At 39.7% G+C, this 23,496-nt stretch overlaps 1 protein-coding gene across 1 annotated transcript; it reads right to left on the minus strand.

The window, feature by feature from the left end:
• Positions 1-1,184: 1,184 nt before the first annotated feature.
• On the minus strand, positions 1,185-23,278 carry LOC128981770 (uncharacterized). The gene is made up of 8 exons (XM_054400705.1): positions 23,083-23,278; positions 12,133-12,254; positions 10,946-11,084; positions 9,972-10,093; positions 8,160-8,270; positions 4,317-4,423; positions 2,869-2,959; positions 1,185-1,301 (listed from the first exon to the last, which is right to left on the minus strand). Exons 1-8 carry the CDS (start codon positions 23,276-23,278, stop codon positions 1,185-1,187), a joined length of 1,005 nt encoding a protein of 334 aa, XP_054256680.1.
• Between the last annotated feature and the right edge of the window lie 218 nt (positions 23,279-23,496).

The following is a 23,496-nucleotide window of genomic DNA, read 5'->3' on the forward strand; positions in this document are numbered from 1 at the left end:
ATCCCTCAAGTTAATATTTTTTTGCACTTGGATCATTTATGTTTGCTAAACTCTGATACATTCTTCAGATGACTAAAAGCTTCACATCCTTAGAACGTAAAATCTAAATATAAATGTGGTGGGCGTATGTGGATCTTTTCTCTCCAAGGAGGCTCTGTTATGAATTTACAATGTTTTACGCCACCACCAAGCCTCTGCTAAGCCCTGACACCTGTTCAGAATTTTCAGCTTCTTAACCCCTTACTACACTTCCTACCATCCCCAGCAGAAGTGCAGGATATGGAACACAGTTCTGTCGTCCTGGACTTGCTGTATTTATGCTCAGTGGCTCCTTGGTTTCTTTTGGTATTTAAGTTAATAGCCACATTAAGGGCAACTAATCAAACGGAAGGACTTGCTTCTCATAACTGATGCAGAATGGATACAAGCTTGAACATAGAATATTTCACCTCAACAGGAGGAGAAACTTCTGAAGCCCTGGAGCAGGCTGCCCTGCCTGGAGGTTGTGGAGTCTCCTTCTCTGGAGACTTTCCAAACCCACCTGGATGCATTCCTGTGCAGACTACCCTGGGCGATCCTGCTTTTGGCAGAGATGGTTAGGCTTGAGTATGCACCCTTCTAACCTCTAACATTCCGTGATTCTATGATTAAGACACCCTGGTTATTGAGCAGACTCTAGAAAGAGAAACTATGAATTCCCCAAGAAGAACACTAAAGATCCTACTGTTAATAATAAATATCCTTACTGATAACAAAAAATGGACAAAAGAGCAATCTCTAATGTGCTGAATCTTTTAAGTACCATTATGTTAAATTCATTCCTATTGTTCACACTAATAACAATTCACAGTTCTTAAGTTTTATTTAGCAAACATTAGAAGTTCACAATGCTAGTGAGCAAAAATGCTTTTAGCAGCAGTATGTAACCACTCTTTCTAACATTTCTGTAAAAATTAAACCATAGGGGTATCTGCTGGTTAAAAGTCAACATAGTCTGTTGAGACAGAAAGCCTCTGTAAGAAAACCTGCCTAGGAAGACTCTTTTTCATTACAAACCACAGATAAGACTCAGATGAATCAACAGTAATAATTTTGTCCTCATTTATTCACATAACCCAATACAAATTCATTTCAGATCCAAAAATATATCATATTACAAAGATACTAGTAAATTTTTCCAGGTACTAGAGAATTTTGTATAAATGTATTTGTTCCAGTGCTTCTCTGTCAACATCCTTTTCCATACACACATCATAGCTTAGCTCCATCTCTTCGACCCACTGGCTGAGCTGTACATCAGTCTGAAACAATGAAAACAGGTCTGTAAATTAACACAGTGCTGAGAAACACAGCAGGGGTTTCGAGGTCAGTACAACACTAAGGTAAGACATAGTAAGAGAGTTTAGTCATTCTGAATTGTGTAGCAATGATAAGTTCATTTCTGGAAATGCTGTTTAACTTAAATAGCTTTTAAGAACTATCTCAGTCAACACTTTAGGTATTTTGCTAGCATGTTACAACTGCTTCTCTATGTGTATTTGCATAAGCCTCAAGCATCCTGATCAGAGGGCAATGTTCTGACAGAAGTGTTGAGGGATCAGCTAACTGTGCCATGGAAGAATCAGAGGTACTTTCTTGTTTTACACCCAGGGAGTACTGTACTAAGGTTAAGGCTTCTCAGATGCTGTGCAACTACTGCCTGCTCCAAGAAAAGGTTAAACGACACCAATGCTCTTGTGGCTGAGGATCTGTTTCACCCATCAGCATACAGGCAATACGTGATTCAATTTCTCTAAAGCAGGCTCCTGTGGTGAGCAAGCCACTTTACAAATAACCTTGTCAGGTAGGATGAGTGTTTTGTTTCCTAACTAAAGCTAGCCCACATTATTTGTTTAGGCACCATACACACAACCGAAATCCATCAACGACCTTTGGCAGAATGGGCAAAGAGAAGAAGGTTGGTCCACAGGAGGTGGTTACTACTCAGGGAACAGAAGCAGCACAGGGTGTTCAATACATCTGAAAGTTGCACTGTCCATATATTTGTTTCCAACTGCAAATTAAAGCTGTCACTGATCCAAGATGCCTGATAGCAAGCACTTGGCTTGTTGCGAGACCACATCTCTCCCTAATCTCTACTTCTTACAGCTCATACTGGAATATTATGAGTCATTTTCTATTCTGACAGCAGGTCAGAAGACAGAGTATCCTCAGGGATGGTCATTCCTTAATTTGTCCCTTTCTCCCACTGTCTTAACAAAACTGTTTATCATGTTTCAAGGCAATGTGCAAATGTGGAGCTGAACAGTGATAATATTTCAAGGTTTTGCCTCTAGAAGTTTGTAAATACATCTGGTGCTTCTGAGGTTCTATCCCTATACCTGGAAGAAGTCTGATGGAAGTCACTATGATTATCACAAAACTTGCCCACATCATCATATGGCTTTGCATTTTGTTGCTGCTGTTTGGTTGGGTTTTTTTAACTTCACAGCTAAGATATTGTTAGTAACACACACAATACTAAAATGATTCATGCAGGCTATTAATATTCATTAAAATTCATGGTTTAGTGGTCATGGGTTATGGTTGGACTCAATGACCTTAAAGGTCTTTTCCAGCTTTAGTGATTCTACAACAATATATAGACTGAGATTTCCATTTTACAGTTGAGGACAATCAAAGTGCACAAAGATGTGTTGGTGGTCAATCCAGGAATAGAATCCTGAGTCCCACATCTTTTAATCTATGCATAAAATCACATATGCTTCCTCACAGCAATACTGGCAAGCAGCTAACATCAAATACAGAACTGCCACTTTCATAGAAAGTGACAAAACATGCTGGCTAAAGCTGGTGGAAGTAGCTTACCTGGAGCTTTGAGAGTGATTCTTCAAGGCTCGGAACTGTCACTAATAAGGAGCCTCTTTTCCTTACATTACCAGCAATAAAGTCCCAAGCTCTGAAACACATTCAAAAGTCACCAGTTTTTAGGGTAAAAAAAATCCACACTTGATATTAAATTAGTCTAAGATGTCTAGAGTTTATTGGCCAGAGGTAGATTAATTTTAAAAGACTTGCTATAGATGCTTATTATCACTACTAAGAGCAAAGCATTTATCTTTGTATGAACAAAATCAAGCTCTGTATTAAAAACAGAGGGAATATATGGTCTCACAATGTTGGATTTAGTAAGTTCTGAACTCTGATACATACAGGCATGTCATTTTGTACCATCAACACCTTCATTTTGGACTAGGATTAAACATTGGGTCCCTTTAAGCTTTTGGTTCTGAGGAAAATCCAATCTCTGAGCACACATTAAGCTCAACAAACTGCTCTTTATGTATGTACTTCACAGTCATGTAAAAATACTTCTTGAGACACGAGCAATTGGAGTTATGTAGCCCCCAGCATTCCCTTTTTTTTCCTGATTTTGCAAGTCAGATAATTTCTTAGAGCACAGCGATTGAAACTAAGAATTTAATTTCCAGCATTCCTCAAATGTTATTTGTCTGCATGGTACTAATGCACTAAACCAATACCCTTGAATTCTTAACAAATAAAATGAATTCTCACTCATGTGCCTGGAAGCAAATCTTCTGGCAATCTGAAATGTCCACCATCCTTCACCCACCTCTCTGTACCTCTCTAGTTTTCATCACTGCCTCAGTATCAAGGGCAGTAGGACAAGCCTTAGCTGAAACTGCTAGTGAATGCCAGACTGTTGGCTGCCATGGTGGAGGCAGGCACCCTTTCTTTTTGACTGCCCATTCTAAAGGCACAGTAACTTTGGACAGTGAAGTTATTTATGTTTTCAACCGATAGTGATGGATTAGAAAAAGCTATTTTGTCAGTATCTCATACCTGCAAGAGAAGACCCCTACTCACGTGTTTGCTTGCTACCACGTCCTTACAAAGACACAATTGAAACATTAATAATCACATTTTGCAGTGCATTGATATTAAAGCTCTGACATCACAAGTCAGTGACCTCTCTTCTTTATGAAGATTAAGCTTTAAACTGATACAGAAATTTCAGATCATTTAACAGCAAGACACTGTTTTAACAGATCACTGCAAGGATTCAGGCCAAGGTTTGGGTAAACAAAGAATCACGTGTAGTGGGTTTAACAACAAACAATTGCCACTAACACCTCAGCAGTTAAGAGTAACAATTAAATGTAAGCACTTTAAAACTATTTCCTTATGTAATTTATGTGTGTGACTTCAAAAAGCACAACCTTAAGGTTTTCCTTAACTCACCAAGTTACAGACACCTCGCCAAGGAAGATAACTTGTTTGGACACATAGCTTACCTGGCCTGTTCCTGTCTGTCAAGAAAATATTCAAAAACATTATTCATTACAACAACATCAGCCTCCTGAAGAAGTGAAGCCTGAGTACGAATGTCTGCATGAATCACCTGAAGGAGAAAAGTTAAAAGTTTCACAAGGTATGAATTAAGAGACAAATACAGCCTTCGAGTAGCCAGGAAGCTTGTCAAGCTAATACAGCACCCACCACCACCATTTCCAACCAGTCACAAAAATGGCTGTTGTCACTGGCTTCACAGCAGATAAAACCGAAGTAGGTAACTAGGATAAGCTTTGAAAAAAATGAAAAAAGTAAAAATCAGATTTATCTCCTCTAATTAAAACACTTTATTTATTACAGTAAGTGAAATAAACTACATTTGACTTCGGGTTTAGAACACTGTGTGCCATAAAGAGGACAGGATGCTATGATGGCTGTTGTATATAAATTATGTTTTATCACAAATGCTCACTGATTTCTGGAAAGGAGCTAAGCTAGCTAAAACTTTTGTCAGGATATTAAAAGGCATCTCAGACTCAGTGGGCTCCTAAAGTATTATAGCTGGAAGACACTACAGACCCAGGTTTAACAGCTGAATTCTCACAACATAGATTGGGACTGGAGATGCTGGAAAGGCAGGATACTCAGTGGCACTGGAAGACAGAAAGTGCTTTACTTTGCTAAACAACTGCCTCTCCAATCAGCACAGGAGCTAGTTTGAGTTCATCTACCTTCACCCACCAAAAAGGATATTAGCACATCATGTCATTTTCAAACAGATGAGATTACAGTGACAGGAGAATACAAATGTTCATTAAGACTCTGACAAGATGTGCTTGATTTCCTCTTAATCAAGGAGAAATAGATCACATCCCAAAGCTGAGGAGAAATACAAATTGGAACATCTTTTGTAGGGATAATGAAGAGAAAGACAATCTGAATATCACTTGCATTCCACACATCTTTTTGAAAGTCCATCTCTGTATGTTGAAAATGGACAGAAAATCTGGACTTTTCTTTCTTTTGTGAGCTGGGAATACACTAACCTGATTTTGTCAAATTCTTCCACTACTGGACAGATATAAAAAAAAAAAATTCTTAATTCTGACAGGAAAGCTGAATGTTAGTATATAGGATTAAAAACACCTGCTGAAAAATATTTTATCCACTTAACAACATATCAATGCTTGTTGAGAAGGTAAATTATGTATTCCTCCTCATAACAAACATGCAATGCATGCTGTTCTGATTGACAGAGGAAACAGATACCATCAGCCCTGCAACTTCTAAGGGTTCACATGTGGTAAGTTGCCACAGTTCATACCTCTGGTTCATGCTATCAGAATGCAGTATAGCAACTGCAATTCTAGCCAAATATGTCAGTATCAGTAATAACAGAAACAAAACTCTACCATTCATAAAACATCAGGCATCACAGCATTTCATCTTTGAGAGATATATTCCATGGTTTCTCTGCAAGTGCTCCAAATCAGTAAAACAAACACCTGCATCTCCTTACAACACCTTACCATGCCAAGTTGTTCACCATTGCCTGTGGCAAATGGAAAGGAAGCATCTTATACCTTACCCAGAACTGACAGGTTAATGTTTGAAGGCTCTCATTGAGAAATAGGGACAGTTCAGCTGTCAGAATGACTGCTCAGATTTCCACTCCCACCTTTAGTGTGTGGACAGGTGAACTACTTATCCACTAGTTCATGAAAGTTAAGAGCTCTTCAGGACAGCTAAAATTGGTGACAATTGATCTTGAAACAGTGCACTGTAAACTGTAGGTATACAGGAGCTGGTTAAGAAGTTCAAGCATTCTGGCACAAGAGAAAGATGACAGACTGCTGAGACCACAAGAGACCACTCAGACCACAATCAGCTGTCATAAAACCAGTAGGTCTTAGTTGTCAATACATGTCTGTTACATAAAGCCACTGCTAACTGTAGATTAAAAGGAAGGATCATAAATGTAGGTGGCAAAAATATTATAGATACAGACTTGACTGCTGCCCCATTACACAGGCCACAGCCTCCTGCAGTGGTGTAGGACAGACAGCTAGGGGTAAACCATATCTCAGCTTATTCTGCCAGACAACTATGCAGCAGTCCTTTAATCCAAACACTGGTAGACTGTTCCACCAGTGGATTTCTTGCAGCTCAAGAAATCATTATTAGCACTGAATTTGCTTCAAGTCCTAATATTTTAAGCCTCAGTTCAGAAATGTGCTTCACGTTCTTGGAAACTGAACTTGTGTTGATGCTTCCTTGACTTGAGTAACACTTAAAATTTAACTTAAAATTAGTTTGCACTTACAGAGTAGGTGACTGTGCTAACTAAAGTGACCCAAGTACTCCATCCTCATTCCTACTGGGGATTAGTGAGACCATATTAGCCATATGTGGCTGCATCATAAGGCAGACCCACATATTGCTCCAGCCAAAACACCACTTTTGCATCTAGACCAGTTTCCTGATCTGCCTGGCTATGTGCTGACACAGAGCACACAGCAACTGATTTTAAAACTGCCCTGTTGCCCAGTGGAACACTTACCAAGCCTTGCATGATTACATTCTGAATGGAGATCTCAGGTTTCCTAAGACCTACTGAACTGTTTACTTTCCTCTCAGCATCTCCGTGTTTGCTCAAATGGCAAAAGATGCTAAGTGACTTTCTATGTGCTTTTAACAAAGCAAACACTGACCAAAGAAACATAAGGCTGACTCACATCTTAGACACTAAAAAGAGCATTCTGCACTGCTGTCCTTAGAGAACATGTTTTAATTTAAAAAAAAAAAAAAAAATCAGAATATTGTGAAAAAAACCCCAACTGTTACTTAATACAGATGCCTTAAAAGTTTTTTCAAATTTGTGTCACAGATTATTATCAGCAACTGGATTCTATTTTTCAAGCTGGTATTTACCTCTGGAGAGTATTCATTTGTGAGTGAAATAAAAATGTAGGATTGAAATATTCAAAGCAGTGTGATAAGAGGAGTCACATGACTAAATCAGCATGTAATGAGACTCAAATAGCTAAGTCCTCAGGCACTGCTTTGAAAACGAATTATCTTCTTATCTTCATGCTCTGAAATGAATACTTCAGCAGAATTACAAGGTGTGAAGGAAAAACAAAAAAGGCTTATAATAAAGAATATACAAGGCTGAAAAGCATGTCTCCAGATCTCCAGCTCAAAATAATTAGCTTGACAGAGTTCCTAACAGCAGTTTCAGCCTCATCACAATAAAGTGTCATGACCACAAAACACATACAAAAACCAAAGGTTATGGATGAACTGGGATAGACTTGGGCAACCCAAGGATACTGTTTATCCTGTGCTAAGTATTTTATGTTTGTTCTTTCTTTCCAGTTTAAAATTGGTTACTTTAATTCCCAAGAAATTACTACACCCAGCAGTTTGTGTGACTCCGTTCAAGAGCACAAGCACACAACACCGGATTAAAGGCATATTCTACCTACAACTTTTGCTCTTAACAAGTGGTCCTCCCCAGAAAGGGGAAAAAGAGTAATTTTCTTACTAAAATAGTAGTGATTTCCATAATTAGACTAGGGAAATAGTAGCCATAATGATTTCACACTGTTTGAAAGCCATTTTGTTAGTGGAATGTACATTACAAGAAACATGTTATCATATTTTGGCATTCTCTCTCCTCTGCTTTGAGATTTTTATTTCCTAATGCCAAGCCTTTGTTTAGCACCAAACAAGTAAAGGCAGAAACTTCTTCTCAGAACATTGATTTACCAACCGCTCACATAAATAGGATACTTAGTACACAGTGATTAAAAATACATACACTAAACCACATATTTAGTTACCTTTATTCTGTCAATGAACTGGTATTTTGTAATCATAATTTCTTGCAACTGGCAAAAGTCTGCATTCATTTCTACTCCATATAGTTGGGATGCTGAGCTATAAAGATAACCCTATATTAGGAAAAGGAAATTTAGTAACTGTGATGCCTTCAAAACAAGTTCCAAAATTTCAATTAAAATGGAAAAAATAAAATACACCTAAAGATTAAGAAAGCAATTTAAAGCAGCAAGTGGAGAAATTTCTTAGTGGATGTGACATGTTTTTTCAGAGCTAAGCTCCTATTTGGCAATTCCCACTCATGTCTCTCAAATTTTCAGAAGAGATCCATAAAAGACAGGTCAAAATAATAAAAAGGAAATCTCCAACTTCACTTCAGTTGCAAAACAGATGGAAAACGGTCTAAGAAAGAAAAAAGCAGTACAAACCAAGTTGAAAAATAGTATAGAAGGAAAAGACTGCACGTTTTTTAATGGAGTAAGAAAATAGTAAGAGAAGAAAACCAACATGAGACATATACATAGGCAAAGTGAAATATAGCTGGGTATGTAACTGGGTATTTTGACACAGAGTCCTCGTCAGCACCTCTAAGTATTGTATTGCTGCCATTTTCAGGTGCTTCATACGGGTACATAGGCAAAAAAGAGAAATTATCCCTTAATAATAAGCCCAAAATAATGATTCTGTTTCAGACTGAGATTTTGGAAAGTTGTTGGGAGATCTTAACAAAAAAAAAAAAGCAGAAATGCTTGAGCCTAGAGGGCCCTATTGAAGATACTGCTTTAACTGTCATCGTCTCCACTGAACACCGTATCTACACTTTGCCAACAATGGCAAAGGCAAACAAACAAAGCCAAAGACACAGAGTATCTGAGATATCTACATGCTCTAATCTAATGATTAGTGTTTTCTGAAACCATTCAGCATGGAGAGCAGAAAAGAAACCTGCAAAGGTGAAGTCACCCCTCCTCCAATAGAAGCCAAGAACAAGATTAAAAATAGACCTCTTTTTCCTAAAAGTGTTTCCTCTGTGTTGTTTGAGACTATCTACTACAACAACACAAGCATTTAAGTACTTCAAAACAAATTCAGGGTAACAGGAGTGTTACCATTTAAGGACACAAAGCTGTAAATATTTACAGATTGGAGTAACTTTCCTCATTTGAGCAGTCCCAAAATTAGATTATTCAGATGAGTACAACTACATGCTTGAGTGTTTCTAAGATTAAGCCCTAAACAGCCATTGACTTTTGTTAAGAAAGCTGTAATGTGTGTTTTGCAATGCTGTTTGCCATATGTTGCACCAGCCATGCCAAAAGCAATCAAAATTGCACTCAAGTTTCTCGATGGAAGTATTTTATGTGCATTTTAAAACGCAGAGCGGCACAATATGTTTTTGGAGACAAATTCATATCAAAGTCTTCTTTTGCATAATTTAACAGTTTGTCTGCTTCAGAAAGGAATTTAATGTAACTCATTTCTATATAGCCATGGTCAAGACAGAGGACAAACTTACTTATGAGGGAGAGAGAGAGAGCAGGAGCTAGCAAAAGAGCAGTATGTGAGACAGCAATATGCTACTTTGTTGGACAACAGACGTTTTCTCTCTCTAAGCGAGATCATTTGCTTCCCCTTTTGTGAGCAACAGAACCAGAACTGAAATTGCAAAGAGCACCTTATGCTGTTCAGAGAGTCAGAGCAGAGGTGCCTCTCAGAATGACCCTTCCAAGAAGGAATAACAAGAGCAGGCAGTTAGAGAAGAGGGAAAATGTTTGTCACAGCAATAAAATACCAATTCCTGTGCTGGAAGTTACCGCAAATAGCACTGCACCAAGTCTGGAGCCAACGTCAACCACTACCTTTCCTGTCAGGTCAGGCAGTACATGTTGATAAAGAAACTTCAGTTCCATGAGGGAAAAGGAATGCGAAATAAACTCTGGGAAATAAGAACAGAACAAAGGTGTTGGGTGGGCAGTACTAACTAGTGTCTTATTAACCAACGAGTTATTAATCTAAGAGTTACCGTCACCAAGTACCTGGATGGTTTCCTGCCTTAACTAGTGCTGGGGACCCTGGAAAACCAGAGTTTGCAGATGAGAGGTAGCCTGCCAAGCAGTCTGTCCTCTCTCTGGGGATTTCTTCCTTTACATGGAGAATTCTGAAATCCTTCATGAAACCTTTTTCTGCCCAGTGACATATTAAAGAATACAGGGCAAAGTAGCTTGGGATTATTTCAGTGGCAAAGAAAACGTGGTACCAAAGTCTCTGCACAGTTCAAGAAAACTTTTTCATATGGGCAGATAGACCAATAGCTTGAATTTCAACTCCAAGGTTTGAAGGAACAGAATGTTCTCCACATAAACCATTCCTCCTTCGATGCCTATGCTATACTGGTGACAGCAATGATCTCTACCACACCACACACGAGCTTTAAGACAGATGGCGTTTTCTACTGCTTTTCAGCACGTGAGAGGAGACCGAGTCTACTGCATGAACTCTTACAGTATTGTCTTCCTCTTGCATCTTCTGTTTCAGTGGTACACAGCCCTGCCTCTTCCCTGCCTAGTTTTTGTGGGCAACTAGTGTCACTGACACACTGCAAATTAACTCAACTTACATGTGTAGGACTTTTCTTCTCTTGGTTACAGGAAACAATGGCGGCCTGCGTACTGCACCAGCCCAGACAAAGTCCTCCATCAGCTTGATGTTGTGTTGCCCAGCTGAGTCACTGCATGAATCAGTCTAGTTAAACTGAATTTGTTTCTCATGTTCCCAAAAGAGCACTTACCTAAAGATGCTGTCTTGTATGAGCCACACTCTGTGCAGTAGCTCCTACTCATTTTCCCCTCTTCACACAATGAATCAACAAAATCATCATCATAAAGGAATGCATCAACATGAATCATGGGCAGTGGATGCTGGTGTATCTGAGAAGAGAACATAAGGCAGGCATAATCAAGTCTCTTAATTTCATTTACACTGTTACCCAGTTCATTGTCCATCCTACGGTTCTCAAAATCCCTGAGATTGAGGATTTTCCCTACCCAAAAGTTACAAATCAAAACTGAACAATAGAAATCCTGCATGTGAAGTGCATCATCAAATTCCACTCATAAGCAAGCTGGTTTCCACTTGACTTGCTGTCAATCTTGTCTCTTTAGTGCTTGCCTGGCTCTAGAGGAGGTACAGGGTAAAGGAAGCTTTTCCTCTTCCACTTTAATGAGAATATATCTTAAATTTAGGAGAAAGGGCAATTTTGCTTCTCAACTTCAGCTGCCTGAATATTTTCATCTTTGTGCTTTATGCCTCAATCTAGAGTCACCCCTGATTAACATGGGTATCATTTTCAATCAAAAGCATACCAGTTGGGATGCTTGCCTTATCATCATTTCAAGGGGTATAATCTTCATCCTCCTACTTCTCTCTCCTCCCTCTCCCAGGCTTGCTGCATCTGGCCAATTCACTTTTCCTCTTTAAGAGCCACACACCACTTTTCTGGGACATGTGTTAACTTTCCACCTCTACTGACAGCACAAGTAGAAAACGTGCTCTCCCCTCCCACAAAACTCACAGCCCACCTCTTTCTGAGCCATCAGAATCTGAAAAGAGCTGGAAATCGTTCCTGGGCTGCCCACATAATGGCAACAGTGAAACACTGGCCCTGTGCTGCTGCTTTTTTAAGGGGGCTGTTAAGAGTCTATTGGAGCTAGCATTGAAGAATCACTGTGACAGGTGCCATACCACACAGAATGAAAGCTATGCCAAGTAACTTATGATCAAAATATTAAAACTATGAGACAACTTTCCTAGAGTCACACAATTGTGCAGCAACAGACCTGAGAACCAAACTGAGATTTCATACATTTCAATCCAGTACTCATTTTCTATTATGAACTACTAACTACAACTGATATCAGCATAGCCCCCAAGTAAGTGATGTGGTTCAGCAAAAGGAGCCCATAACAATCAGCTTACCTTCTGAACAGCTTGATGTTCTGAATTGAACATTGCCTCGATGGGCAAACGACTCCGCAAATCTTCAGCAATATTTTTGAGCATGACATCACTGTTACTCACCACGAGCTCATCAAAGTCATCTGTAAACCAAGACAAACAAAAAAAACCCTCAACACTCACATGTAGATCAAGTGGACTAAGTGATGGCCAGTACAATAGAGTTGAAAGACATAAATGATACCAGATGGAGAAGGTTTTTATTTGAAAGGCATTTTTCAGCCTTTGTTAGCTTTCCCAGCCAATGACAGATTTGGATTGTAATAACTTTGCCACTTAAAATAAATGTAGTGCCTTTTTGAAAGCTCAAATTATTTTCATATTTATAAACTTATAACTCACATATGATGGTCTGGGCTGCCACCAAAGTGATACTGTTTCAGCTTATATAAAAAAACATCAAAGATGTTTTTGAACTGTTGGAGAAATTACAAAACTCAGAGCTGCCTGAATGCAGGCTTTCTTTTATTTTTTTAATATACAAGTTTCTTTTTATGCATACCATCTTTCTAATAAAGCAGTTAGCAAAAAAAAAAAATCAGGGATAATGCATAGTTCAACAGTTCAACTTACATTTTACAGAACTTACACTACGAAAATATTTCAAATGTGAAAGAAAATAAGAATGGATGTAAACCAGGACATTTTTGCAAAGCCACACTGTAAATTCTTGCTGTTTTTCCAGGATATGCCTGCACTGCTTTAACACCTTTGTTTTGAAAACATCTAGAAAAAGGACAAAGGGGAAACCTTGGGAAGTCACCAATCTTTTCTTCTTCCAATGCTGAATCAGCAATAAGTGTCACTACTTCTCCTGTTCTTTTAAGAGAGATCGTTAATGCTTGAGACTCTATGACCTCCCTTAGCAATCTATTCCTGTGCTTGAATACACTACTAGAAAGGAACTATTTCCTCAATAGCTGATCTAGATTTCCTCTGCCATACTACTCAGTACTCTGTCCCACTCACACTGGAAATAGAAAAGTTTTTCCTTTCCAGTTTTTCCTTTCCTTTTTACTTCTTTGAAGACTTGTGTCCCATCAGTCGTCTTCTTTTTTTGAAGAAACAAGACCCATTTATCCAGCCCTTTCTTCCATGTTTGTAGAGTCTGACTGCTCTTATCAATCCTCTTTGGACTCTCTCATCCTTTTATGACCTGTGGTATTAAGAACCAGATACATTACTCCAGCTAAAGGTTTATTTGCACTAAACAGACTTTCCACATTTTGTAGTGAACATCCTGCTTGCACAACCCAGTTTGACGTTAAGAGTACGATGTTCCTAACTGACATTCAGCATGAGATCCACTGTATGCCTGTAATCAGTTCCTTTTCTGTTACATTTTCCTCAAAAGAAGGACAAGATACAACTCCCTTTTTTCTAGACATCTCACTGCTCTGAGGACAACGAACTGGTTCTAAACAAAGGCACATCTCAGTCAAAACTACATACCTGTAAAAGGAACAAAACCCACACAACAAAAACCAACTGTACACCAAATCCTGAAAAATATACCAAACTCTTCTACTGATTCTTGTCTAAACAGAGGCACCTACTTCTGGTTTGTTTCTTGGTCTGTTCAGACAACCACCATGTCAGGTGGGGAGTGTGGTTTTTACAGATACGTACACCACTCACCAAAAGAAGGTCTGACAGTTCTTAGAGGTGTTTAAAAAAGGTTTGTTAGCATTGCTGTCCCAGGTGGGAACAGGAGATTGCAAGCAGGTTCAAAATAAACCTATAGAACATGCTACAAGAGTCTCTATGCTTCACCTTTCCTGTGGAACACAAGTAATGCTATAAACACTGAGAATTTCTAAGGGTAGTAAAAGAATCAAATTAAATTTTTTACCTTTTAAATGCTTCTGAAATGCTTTTTGCTTAAGGACTGTATTGAAAACAGTATGATTTCAATGATGAATGATCATTCATTAGCACAAGACACTCTTTTCTTAGAGAGTAAGTGTAAATGGCTCTTTCAACACATCCCTGACTCCAACAGGTAATCCTGAAACCCCCACAGTAAACCCCCATGGGCAAACACCACTGGCAGTTGTTTTAAGTCAAGAAGACAATTTGCTGTTCTAAAGAGCTCACAGTTAAGTTCTCAGAAGAGAATCTCAGCCCCTAAAGAGATGCAGACTTTGCACTGAGGAACAGGAGGGATAGAGGCAGCAGCTGCAACAGCAGCAGCATGAACACCACAACAGGTGCAATGCAGCAGCTCCAGCTTGTCAGCATTTTAATTTGAAGTCCCTAATGGGCATCCATCTCCTGTTAACCTCATAGTCCATTCAACAACTTGCCAATTTGTTATTAACATCCTAGAAGCATGCAAGTGATTTTTCTGATCAGCTATGGGAAGATTTCTATGGATGTGACATCGCACAGAAGTAAACCCACAAATTATGGGAAGGGAAAGTGGACAGATTGAACTGTGGCTTAACTGAGACCATTAGCACCACGACAGGTCCTCAGAGTGCAAACGAGCCAGTTTGCTGAGGTGGATAACATCTGAGAAAGCAAGAATGAGAAAAAATATGTGCTACAGACAGAATGAGAGAGTAGAAAGCTGATATTAGCAGCTGTACAGACCAGTGCCTGTGGACAATAAGCCCCTACATCTGGCACATGCTTTAAAACAATACTATTACTATGCAAGAGAGCTCATCCAGCTGTTATACTGCCTGTTAAGAGTATCAAATTCATATATAGCATTTAATGAAATGCAGGAAGTGTTCATAGACCACCAGGCCAGCCACAACACACTGCAAATGCAGAACTTCAGCTCCCTTTCTTCCAGAGCTGGTGCGTCAATAGGATCTGCTTCCTCGTGGCCTGGGTGACCTTTGCTGGCTAACTTTAGCAGTGGACAGCTCTCTAGGGTACTCATTGTCCCAGCTGTACAGTAGAGAAGGGGATACTTTCAGTGGGAGGTAACTAGCACACTCATCTTCCTCAATTCCAGAAAACCCCTTCCCTGCCTTGACTTCCATCTGTATAGTACTTGTCACAACATTGACCATATTACATGGGGCCCTCTGACTTCATCTTACAAAACAAATCATAGTGCACAAATTTTTGTGGATGCCTTGTGTGAAACAGGTCCTAAGGAACATTTTACAACGCATGCATCTCCAGTGAAAAACCACTGAAATGGAAAAAGTGCATGACAAATGGAGATACTCCTTCCTAACCATCAGTTCAACACAGAATCACAGACTACATCTGGTTGGAAGAGACCTCCAAGACCACCCAGTCCAACCCTCGACCCAGCACTGAAGGGTCAACACTAAACCACATCCCTAAGCACCAGAACCACACACCGCCGGAACACCCCCAGGGATGGTGACTCCACCGCTGTCCTGGGCAGACCATTCCAACATTTGATAACCCTTTTAGTGAAGGAGTATTTCCTCATATCCAGCCTGAAGCCCTCCTGGTGCAGCTTGTAACCATTTCCTCTAGTCCTGTCACTTGTCACCAAGAAGAGGCTGCCCCCTCCTTATTCCAGCCTCCCTTCAGGTAGTTGTACAGAGAGATGAGGTCTCCCCTCAGCCTCCTCTTCTCCAGACCGAACAACCCCAGCTCCCTCAGACGCTCCTCACAGCTCATGTGCTCCAGGCCCTTTGTGAGCCTTGCTTGCCCTTCTATGGAAGCATAAGCACGTAGGAAGAAATTAAAAAGAGATTTGATCAGGCTCCTCCTGAGATAACAAAATGGCAGCCTCAGCAGAAGCTGCACACGCCATGCCCTGTGCTTGTGTGTACAGTTTGTGACTGAACTCGGACATAGGAGAGTCAAAGCCAGAAGTAGCACCAGCTATACCACAATAACACATTTACTTCTGCAGCATGTAAATATTTACAGATTGCCATCAAGTGCAAAACACAGGTGCCAAATGTGAAAATATGCATTTCTGCTTCTGAGGGTTCAGTTTTATCAACTCCACCCTTGTGTTTAACAAATTGTTTGCTCTTGAGAATCTCAGCATCACCTTACAAGGGATCTTCAAAGAGAAACAAAAATAGAGGCCTGTTTTTTATATGATTTTAGTGCCTGTTTTAATGCCTGTGAAATGGAGAGTGTGCAAGCCAACCCCTGTGTTCATCGAACAGACAAGTAACCAGGAAAGAGCTGTAGAGTTCATGAGATACTGTAGGATGAATCACAAGCATTTGTTTATGGAGGAAGTCTGAGTGCACAGTGTTTGTATTTTACTTTAAAAACCGGTTCCACTGGATCTACTCAACATGCATTTATACAATTTAATTAACACATCGCAAAAAGCCTAATTAACACCCTGGTGCTGCTCAGCCTTTCTACAGCAAATATAACACAAGCTAAGAAAACATCACAAAGCCTCGCACCGGATAGAGAGCACCGCTATGCCGACAGCTGAACACCCTGGCACTGTGAAATACATGACCGAAGACAAGATACAACACAAGATTACATGTCACATGGAAAGAAGAGACTTCAGCAAAGGCAGCCATAAATGCAAGCACCATATGGTCTTCTACACATAGACTGACAGGAGTACTTAATGTTACTTAATGCAAGGTTAATTTAATCCTTCAGTGTTACTTTAAAAATACTGAACACACAGGTCAAGGTGAAAGTCCCACATCTCTAGATCTTTACTATTTCCTTTTTTTGGCTAAACAATTTGAGAAGCAATCTGTGACCTCAGTACACCAACTTCTTCAGGAATTCTAAATACTATTCCATCCCTAAGCATATTTAGCTATTCACAGAATGGTTTGGGTTGAAAGGAACCTCCAAAGGTCATCTAGTCCAACCTCCCTGCAGTGAGCAGGGACATCATCCACTAGATCAGGTTTACCCAGAACCCTGTGAAGCCTGACCTTGAGCATCTCCAAGGATGGGGCCTCAACTACCTCCCTGGGCAACCTGTTCCTGTGTTCCACTACATCATGGTAAAGAACTTCCTCCTAACATCCAACCTAAATCTACTGTTCAATTTAAAACCACTGCCCCTCGTTATTGGTCAAAAGTAATCAGATTCTTACGAGAATATAACCAGAGCTTATTTTATTAATTCTTTAGGCCTTTTGCATTCATAAAGAAGATTCAAAGTAAATTTAAAAAAAGTCAGTCATACATGTATTTTATGATCACTAGTTTTCACCACCATTATTAAGTTTCAGTGACTAACAGAAGGATTTGATATTATTCAGACCTCTTTCACAGAAGCATTATTTGTTGCAACAAAGGAAATTAATGCCAATTCCCAAAGTTGTGATTCAGCAAATTACAGGTCACATCCCATTCTGGTTTACCAAAAAACAGAGCAGTGGAAAAGTTTTTTGGTATATCATAATTTTAACAAAGAAATACACTGCAGGCAATGTGGCTCTATAAAGCTTATATGATCTCTTCTGAAAGAATATTTTACGTGGATAATTCACTTCTACTATCTGGATATGAAGCCTTGTACTAAATTGTTTTATTCACATATACATACAAAACTTACATACTATATTTGTCACATTGCATAAATCTGCGCTTTCACCCTTTTAAAGAGACTCATTCCACTTTAGTTCCACCTGTAGTGACAAAAGTACTGAAAGGAAACATTACTGATCTTTTCTGCAAAGAAGTTTTTTTTTTTTCTTATACTACTTCCTATTTTTGACTTGTGAAAATCCTCATCTGATAATTTTACCTAGGTCTGAGGACACAATAATGGCTAGATCAAAGTACACAACAGAAAAAAACCTGAACAAACTCAGTCTATTCCTAAGAGTATGAGGAGAAAAAGTTTCTTCTCCAAATGCAGAAAGCTATCCTAAAGCAGCACATCTACCACAGTCCAGTTAATGTTTTTGGATATCCCTCCCTCAGTGCCTGTTAAAAACCTGAACTTAGAGTACTGATTGCCCTCAACTTTGGAGTCAGAGGATGAAAAAGCTGGTTTGCTCTCCAGTACTTATGGATAAGTAAATCCATAAGAAAAGTAATTCCTCCATAATTGTGTGTTTTTTATCCTTAACCTACAGGGTTTGTAAAGGTTTATTATTCAGTGATTATTCTGACTAATACATCTCTGTATGAACACTCAGCAACTCAGACCACTTTGAAATCTTAGCTTGAAATGTTTCTAATGAAATGCACAGAATGGAAAAAGTGTGTAAGATGGTTTTGTTTTACTGTTACATGACTGAAAGAAAATTTCAAAGCTACTGTTACAAATAATTTTTAGCACAGATTTTAAAAATGGGTTTTCAGCATTCTTAGACTCTGCAATAGTACATGAAGAACCATAGTTTTTTATCACCCTATCTGTGCTTCACTGACATGAATTAAGATAGGCTTCTGGCATCTGCATTAAAGCCCTAAGTACAGTGAAAGTGTTCAGCAGTTGTCAGTAAGTAGAGTGCTTTGGTGACTTCAATCTCAAACTTGAAATTAGGATTCCTGTATTTACTTTGTCTGATATCTCTGTCCATATATATAGATAGCTTGATCAATTCTGCTTTCACTGCTTATCTTCTCCAGAGCCCATTCTTGCCAAATGCAAGCTCTCCTGCTACTGAAAATTCTGAAGAGTTTGGGTAGTGGAGGAGCAGGAAGGAATATGGACATACACACATTTATAGATATGCTATACATCAAATTCTTAGATCCAACTGAGGGGGAACCTTCAGAGGAGTGTCCCCAAGTGCTCTGGATTAGCTCTTGGGCTTCGCCTAAGTTTTCTTAGCCAGAACTTCTGGAACATGGTTACTGCAGAGGGATATTAAAGCATTAATCATCCTATTACAAAAAAGTTCAGTTAAGACACCAAAGGTTTCTGATATTCTTTCCAACTCTTAGTTAATTTTCTTTGTGATCTAAGACTAACTCAAAAGAAAAGCTGGAATGCCAGTCACCATGAAATGACATACATCTCACTGCAGTGTGTGGGAAGAGCTGGCTGATTGCGAAACAGCAAAGCAGTGTTGCTAAGCAGCTTCCTTTTAAAAGTAATGCCCTCTTCCATCACACACAGATTTGGAATTTCTAAAATTTGCAGTACCAAAAAAAGCGTGACTGGGTACTTTGTTCTGTGTTTGTGCAAAGAAAATGAGTGTCATCTTGCATACACTTACATCCCCTTCATTACTAAGGAAGATTAGTCGTTAGAGTTCTCTCAGTTCCACATACGTAAGAGTCTTTAGATAAGATAACTTGCTTTACTATAAAGTAACTTGGCTCTTCCCTAGAAAAGTTTCTCAATAATGTTCCATGCATACAGTATGCAAGTCAGAAAACATCCAGTTAAATTAATCAGTGAGGCTGTCTTTGCAACAGCACTAATCCTAGAGGGCAACCACTATTTGCAGGGCTTTACTCAAAGGCTGCATGTACTCTTGAAAGGCATGAGGGAGGAAAAAAGCCTGACTATAGTTAACACTGGAATCATGCCCAGTCCTCCTCAGCTGGAAGTAAAACTGTAAGCTCAACACCTTGACAAAAACTGGGATAGGACAGCAGTAGGAAGTGGGAGGGAAACTCACACACCAAAGAAAAACAGCTTGTCTGTGAGCATGCCATTTTTGTTTCCATTTATTCTATCCTTGTTTGCTCACAGTTTTTTTACAAATATTTATTTTTCACTCCTACAACTTTTTTTTTTTTTTCATTTGTTCATCAGAGGTTTGTTGTTTTGCTACATCTGTATTGCCAAAGACCAGGCTTTTATTTCTGTATGGTACAAAGATCTGGTAACTTTTCAGCATCTTGCATAAAACTGTTTTCACTCTGCAGAAATTCCCTCTTCGCATTCAGAGCATGGCAATAGAAACCTCAATATCAGCCCCTCACTATTCTCTGTTCAACAGGTATTAATTATTATAGCACTATCTAGATGTTAGAATGATCAGTATCATTACTGAAATGGAACAACTGTGAGGGGAAAAAAAACGATACAGTAAAAGTTATTGTCAGTATGCAGCCACAAAAGCAGCTCCAAGAAACAATAAAAAGTATCATCAAGACTGTTGTGTTGGGGACATCACTCAAAATATTTGCAACTATGGTGATACTGCAAAAAAAGGTAAAGGAATGTGACCTGCTAGACAAATGCCTCTTACTTACTGGTCAGTGCTGCAGGAAAGTAAGAGTAGTAAGAGAGAGGTCCTGTACTCACTACTGGAGCTAAACCAGAAGGACATAGCCATTAAAAAGCCAAATGGAAAAACAAGTCAATGGCCCAAAGAGACAAGGAAACACCCTTTAATTGAATAACAATGAAAAGTTCTTACAGATAGGCACAAAGCTTTCCAACTCCCTCTCCTCTACCATGTATCTGCATGTATGCATATATGAATGTTAGACAGGGAGACTGCAGCAGCACGAGACAGCAGAAAAACTGCAGAAATGTTAATACTTTAACTTGAAACATCAGAATCAACAGATTCAGAAACTGCTAAGTTCTACAAGCACCAGAATAAGACCAAATCCTACAGGTTTTAAATTTATCCAGAAGTGTGTCCATCTGGGAAACACAATTAGCTTAAGTCACACATGTCCCAGGGGAGATATCTGGGAATGAACATGGCTACCTATAACATTAGCACTTGGCAAAATAGTCACAAACTGTAAGGAAATGCCAAAGATGCAGACGCTCAAAGTGCAACTTCATTTCTCAGAAACTAAATTACTAGCATCCAGCCAAGACATTAACTTTTTCAAAAGAAAAAAAAAAAGAAAAATAGTATAAATTAGTGTAAACAAAGACAATAAAATGTCATGGATAGTCAAGAATTTATGATGTAAGAATCCTATAACAAAGATTCTGAAGACAGCACATCAAGAACACTATAGGGATGAAGTTATGTTCTTACTACAGATACCTGATTCTGATTGCTCTATGGATCCTGTCTATTTTGTCCTCTGATCTGCAGTATGTGACCTAGAACAAGAAGAAGTTCAAAATTTGGAATACGATCTACACTTTAGGTTGTATCTTAATTATGAAGAGTAAATATGAAGCAAGAATATTTCCCTTTACTGGAGGGAGGTTGTGGATGTCTCCTCCCTAGGTGTTGAAGGCCAGGTTGGATGAGGCCTTGAGTGCCTGAGTTTAGTTGAGAGGCGTCCCTGCCCCATGGTGGGGAGGTTGGAGTAGACGATCTCTGAGGATCCTTGCAACCTAAGGCATTTTATGAAAGACCTGAACACGGATTTACATCATTAAAATTCAGGAAAAAAAAAAACGGAGAGAGCATAATCTAATGAAGGCTAAGAACCTACAGCATACTTGTCTTTCACAAAAACTATCTGTGAGATCTTCTGGAAACTGTAGCACAAAAATTTTAAAAGCTATTAACTGATAAAGGATTTTTGCAACTCTACATGGACTATGCCACTGGCTAAAAATTTCTATTGTAGAAATAAACCATGATCATAGAATCAAAGTGGAGAAGCCAAAGTGGAGTTATGCATGTTTCTTAACTGAAAGAGTTAAGCATTTTACAGGCTTCCCTAGTAAGTTCCCATGTGCTTTACTCTATTTGTAAAGGAGTCAGTAAACTGAGAAATTCATATATGCACACCACACAAACTAATAAATTGCAGAAGAAGCTGCAAGGAGTTACATTAAGTGCACAATCAATATTAATGATTGCATACGAAACTAAGTTATTTTAAAATTAGAGCACATTGGATGGGAAAAAAAATCACACCTCACAAGATGATTTACAATAACCCAAGAACCATCTAGCAAGCAGAGCATGCCACTACATCCAGACAAGGAAAAAGGGATGAAATACTGCTTAGACTGCTCTGCCACTATATCTATGCATGTATGTGTAGTTAGGCACATGTACGTATATGTGTAAATACACACAAAGAGAAAATAAAAACGTTCAGTTAGTTAAACTACATCCATCAAAGCTCAGTCTTCAAGTTTTAGGGTGTCCCACCTCTGCTCTGACTGCAAAGGCTGCCTCACAGGTGCTCTTAAACACATGACAATGTCCTTAAGAAGGACTGACACCACGGAGGGCAATACTGTGTTCCCAGCTGGTTCTTTTCCTGTGATGCCAGCAGAGGGGCCACTCAGACAAGGAAGGTTATTTTCTGACTTGCTCCATCTGAGTGGCCATGGGAGCCACAAATCACAGGGCAACAGTGAGTCTACAGTTCTATACACCTGGACAGCTGGAGAACTTCTAGGTGTCATAGCTGGCATTTTGCAACAGTCCCCCATATGTTTGCTTATTAATATATTAATATAAAATGGAGGTGCTGAACAAAAGACCTGAGCAAGAACAACAATCCTAACAGAACAGGACATGACTTAGGGAAGTAATCTATCTTTAACAATTTTTTCCCCACCCAACGCGTGATCAGCACTGTCCCAGCAGGCAGTGATTAATAAACAGGACAAACACTTATTGGCTGCTTCAGACTAGATCAAAGGATTTGGGGTGGCCTTCAAGATTCTTCGCCTGCAATGGCAAAATGCAAATATACCCAGACTAGGCAGTGTTCAGTTTATACAGCAAGGCACTACATGCCTACAGCTTTAGTGCACGGCCTGTATTCAGGTCTTCCACGCCACTGTTTTGCTCAGTTGCAAACTAACAGCCTGTGCACTGACCCACATTTCCTTTCTTCATCTGTCACAAAATGCTTGATGGCAGCATGGTGATGAAATTATATCGAGGCACAAACAAGAAAGGAAACAGAAAGCTATGCTAACTTCAGACGACATGATGTGGGAAACGCAGTGTTTGCACATTAGCTCAAATCGCTATTTCCAAGCTTCTGAAAGGTTGCTGTGAACATGTGTGAAGTTGAGTAAGACAAGACCGCCTAAAAACCTCTAGATATACCATGACTAGAGTGCTTCTAAAAGAACGCTGACGTTTCACGATGGGGAGTTTGAAAGGTTACTACCCGAGAGTTCTGTCCTGCTCTTCTGCTGAAGGCCCCCGTTTCTGTGGCACAGCTGGCAGCACAACGAGTCAGCATCCGTGTCACGACACTCCAAACCCCGCCACCAACTCCCGTTCAGACAAGCACGACAGCGACGGCTGGTGCCAACTGACTGCTTCAGGGACAGCAGCCCCCGCTTAAAGTGAGAGGGCGGCATCCGACAGGCTGCCTGAGCCACAGCTTCAGCTTTCCCAGCTCTCCAAGCATCACAATCCCCACTGGCTATGTCACCAGCTCCCTTCAGCGGCGGCCCCGCTCCCGGGTAGCCTCATCTGCGCGATGAGGCGGTGCCAAGTCGCCGCGCATCAGACAGCTCCACGACCGATGACCCCGGGCAGCAAGGCTGCCGGCCCGTCCTCGGCTCCCCTCTGCTGG

The sequence above is a fragment of the Indicator indicator genome, chromosome 4 (assembly GCF_027791375.1).
Source record: "Indicator indicator isolate 239-I01 chromosome 4, UM_Iind_1.1, whole genome shotgun sequence".
NCBI lineage: Eukaryota > Metazoa > Chordata > Aves > Piciformes > Indicatoridae > Indicator > Indicator indicator.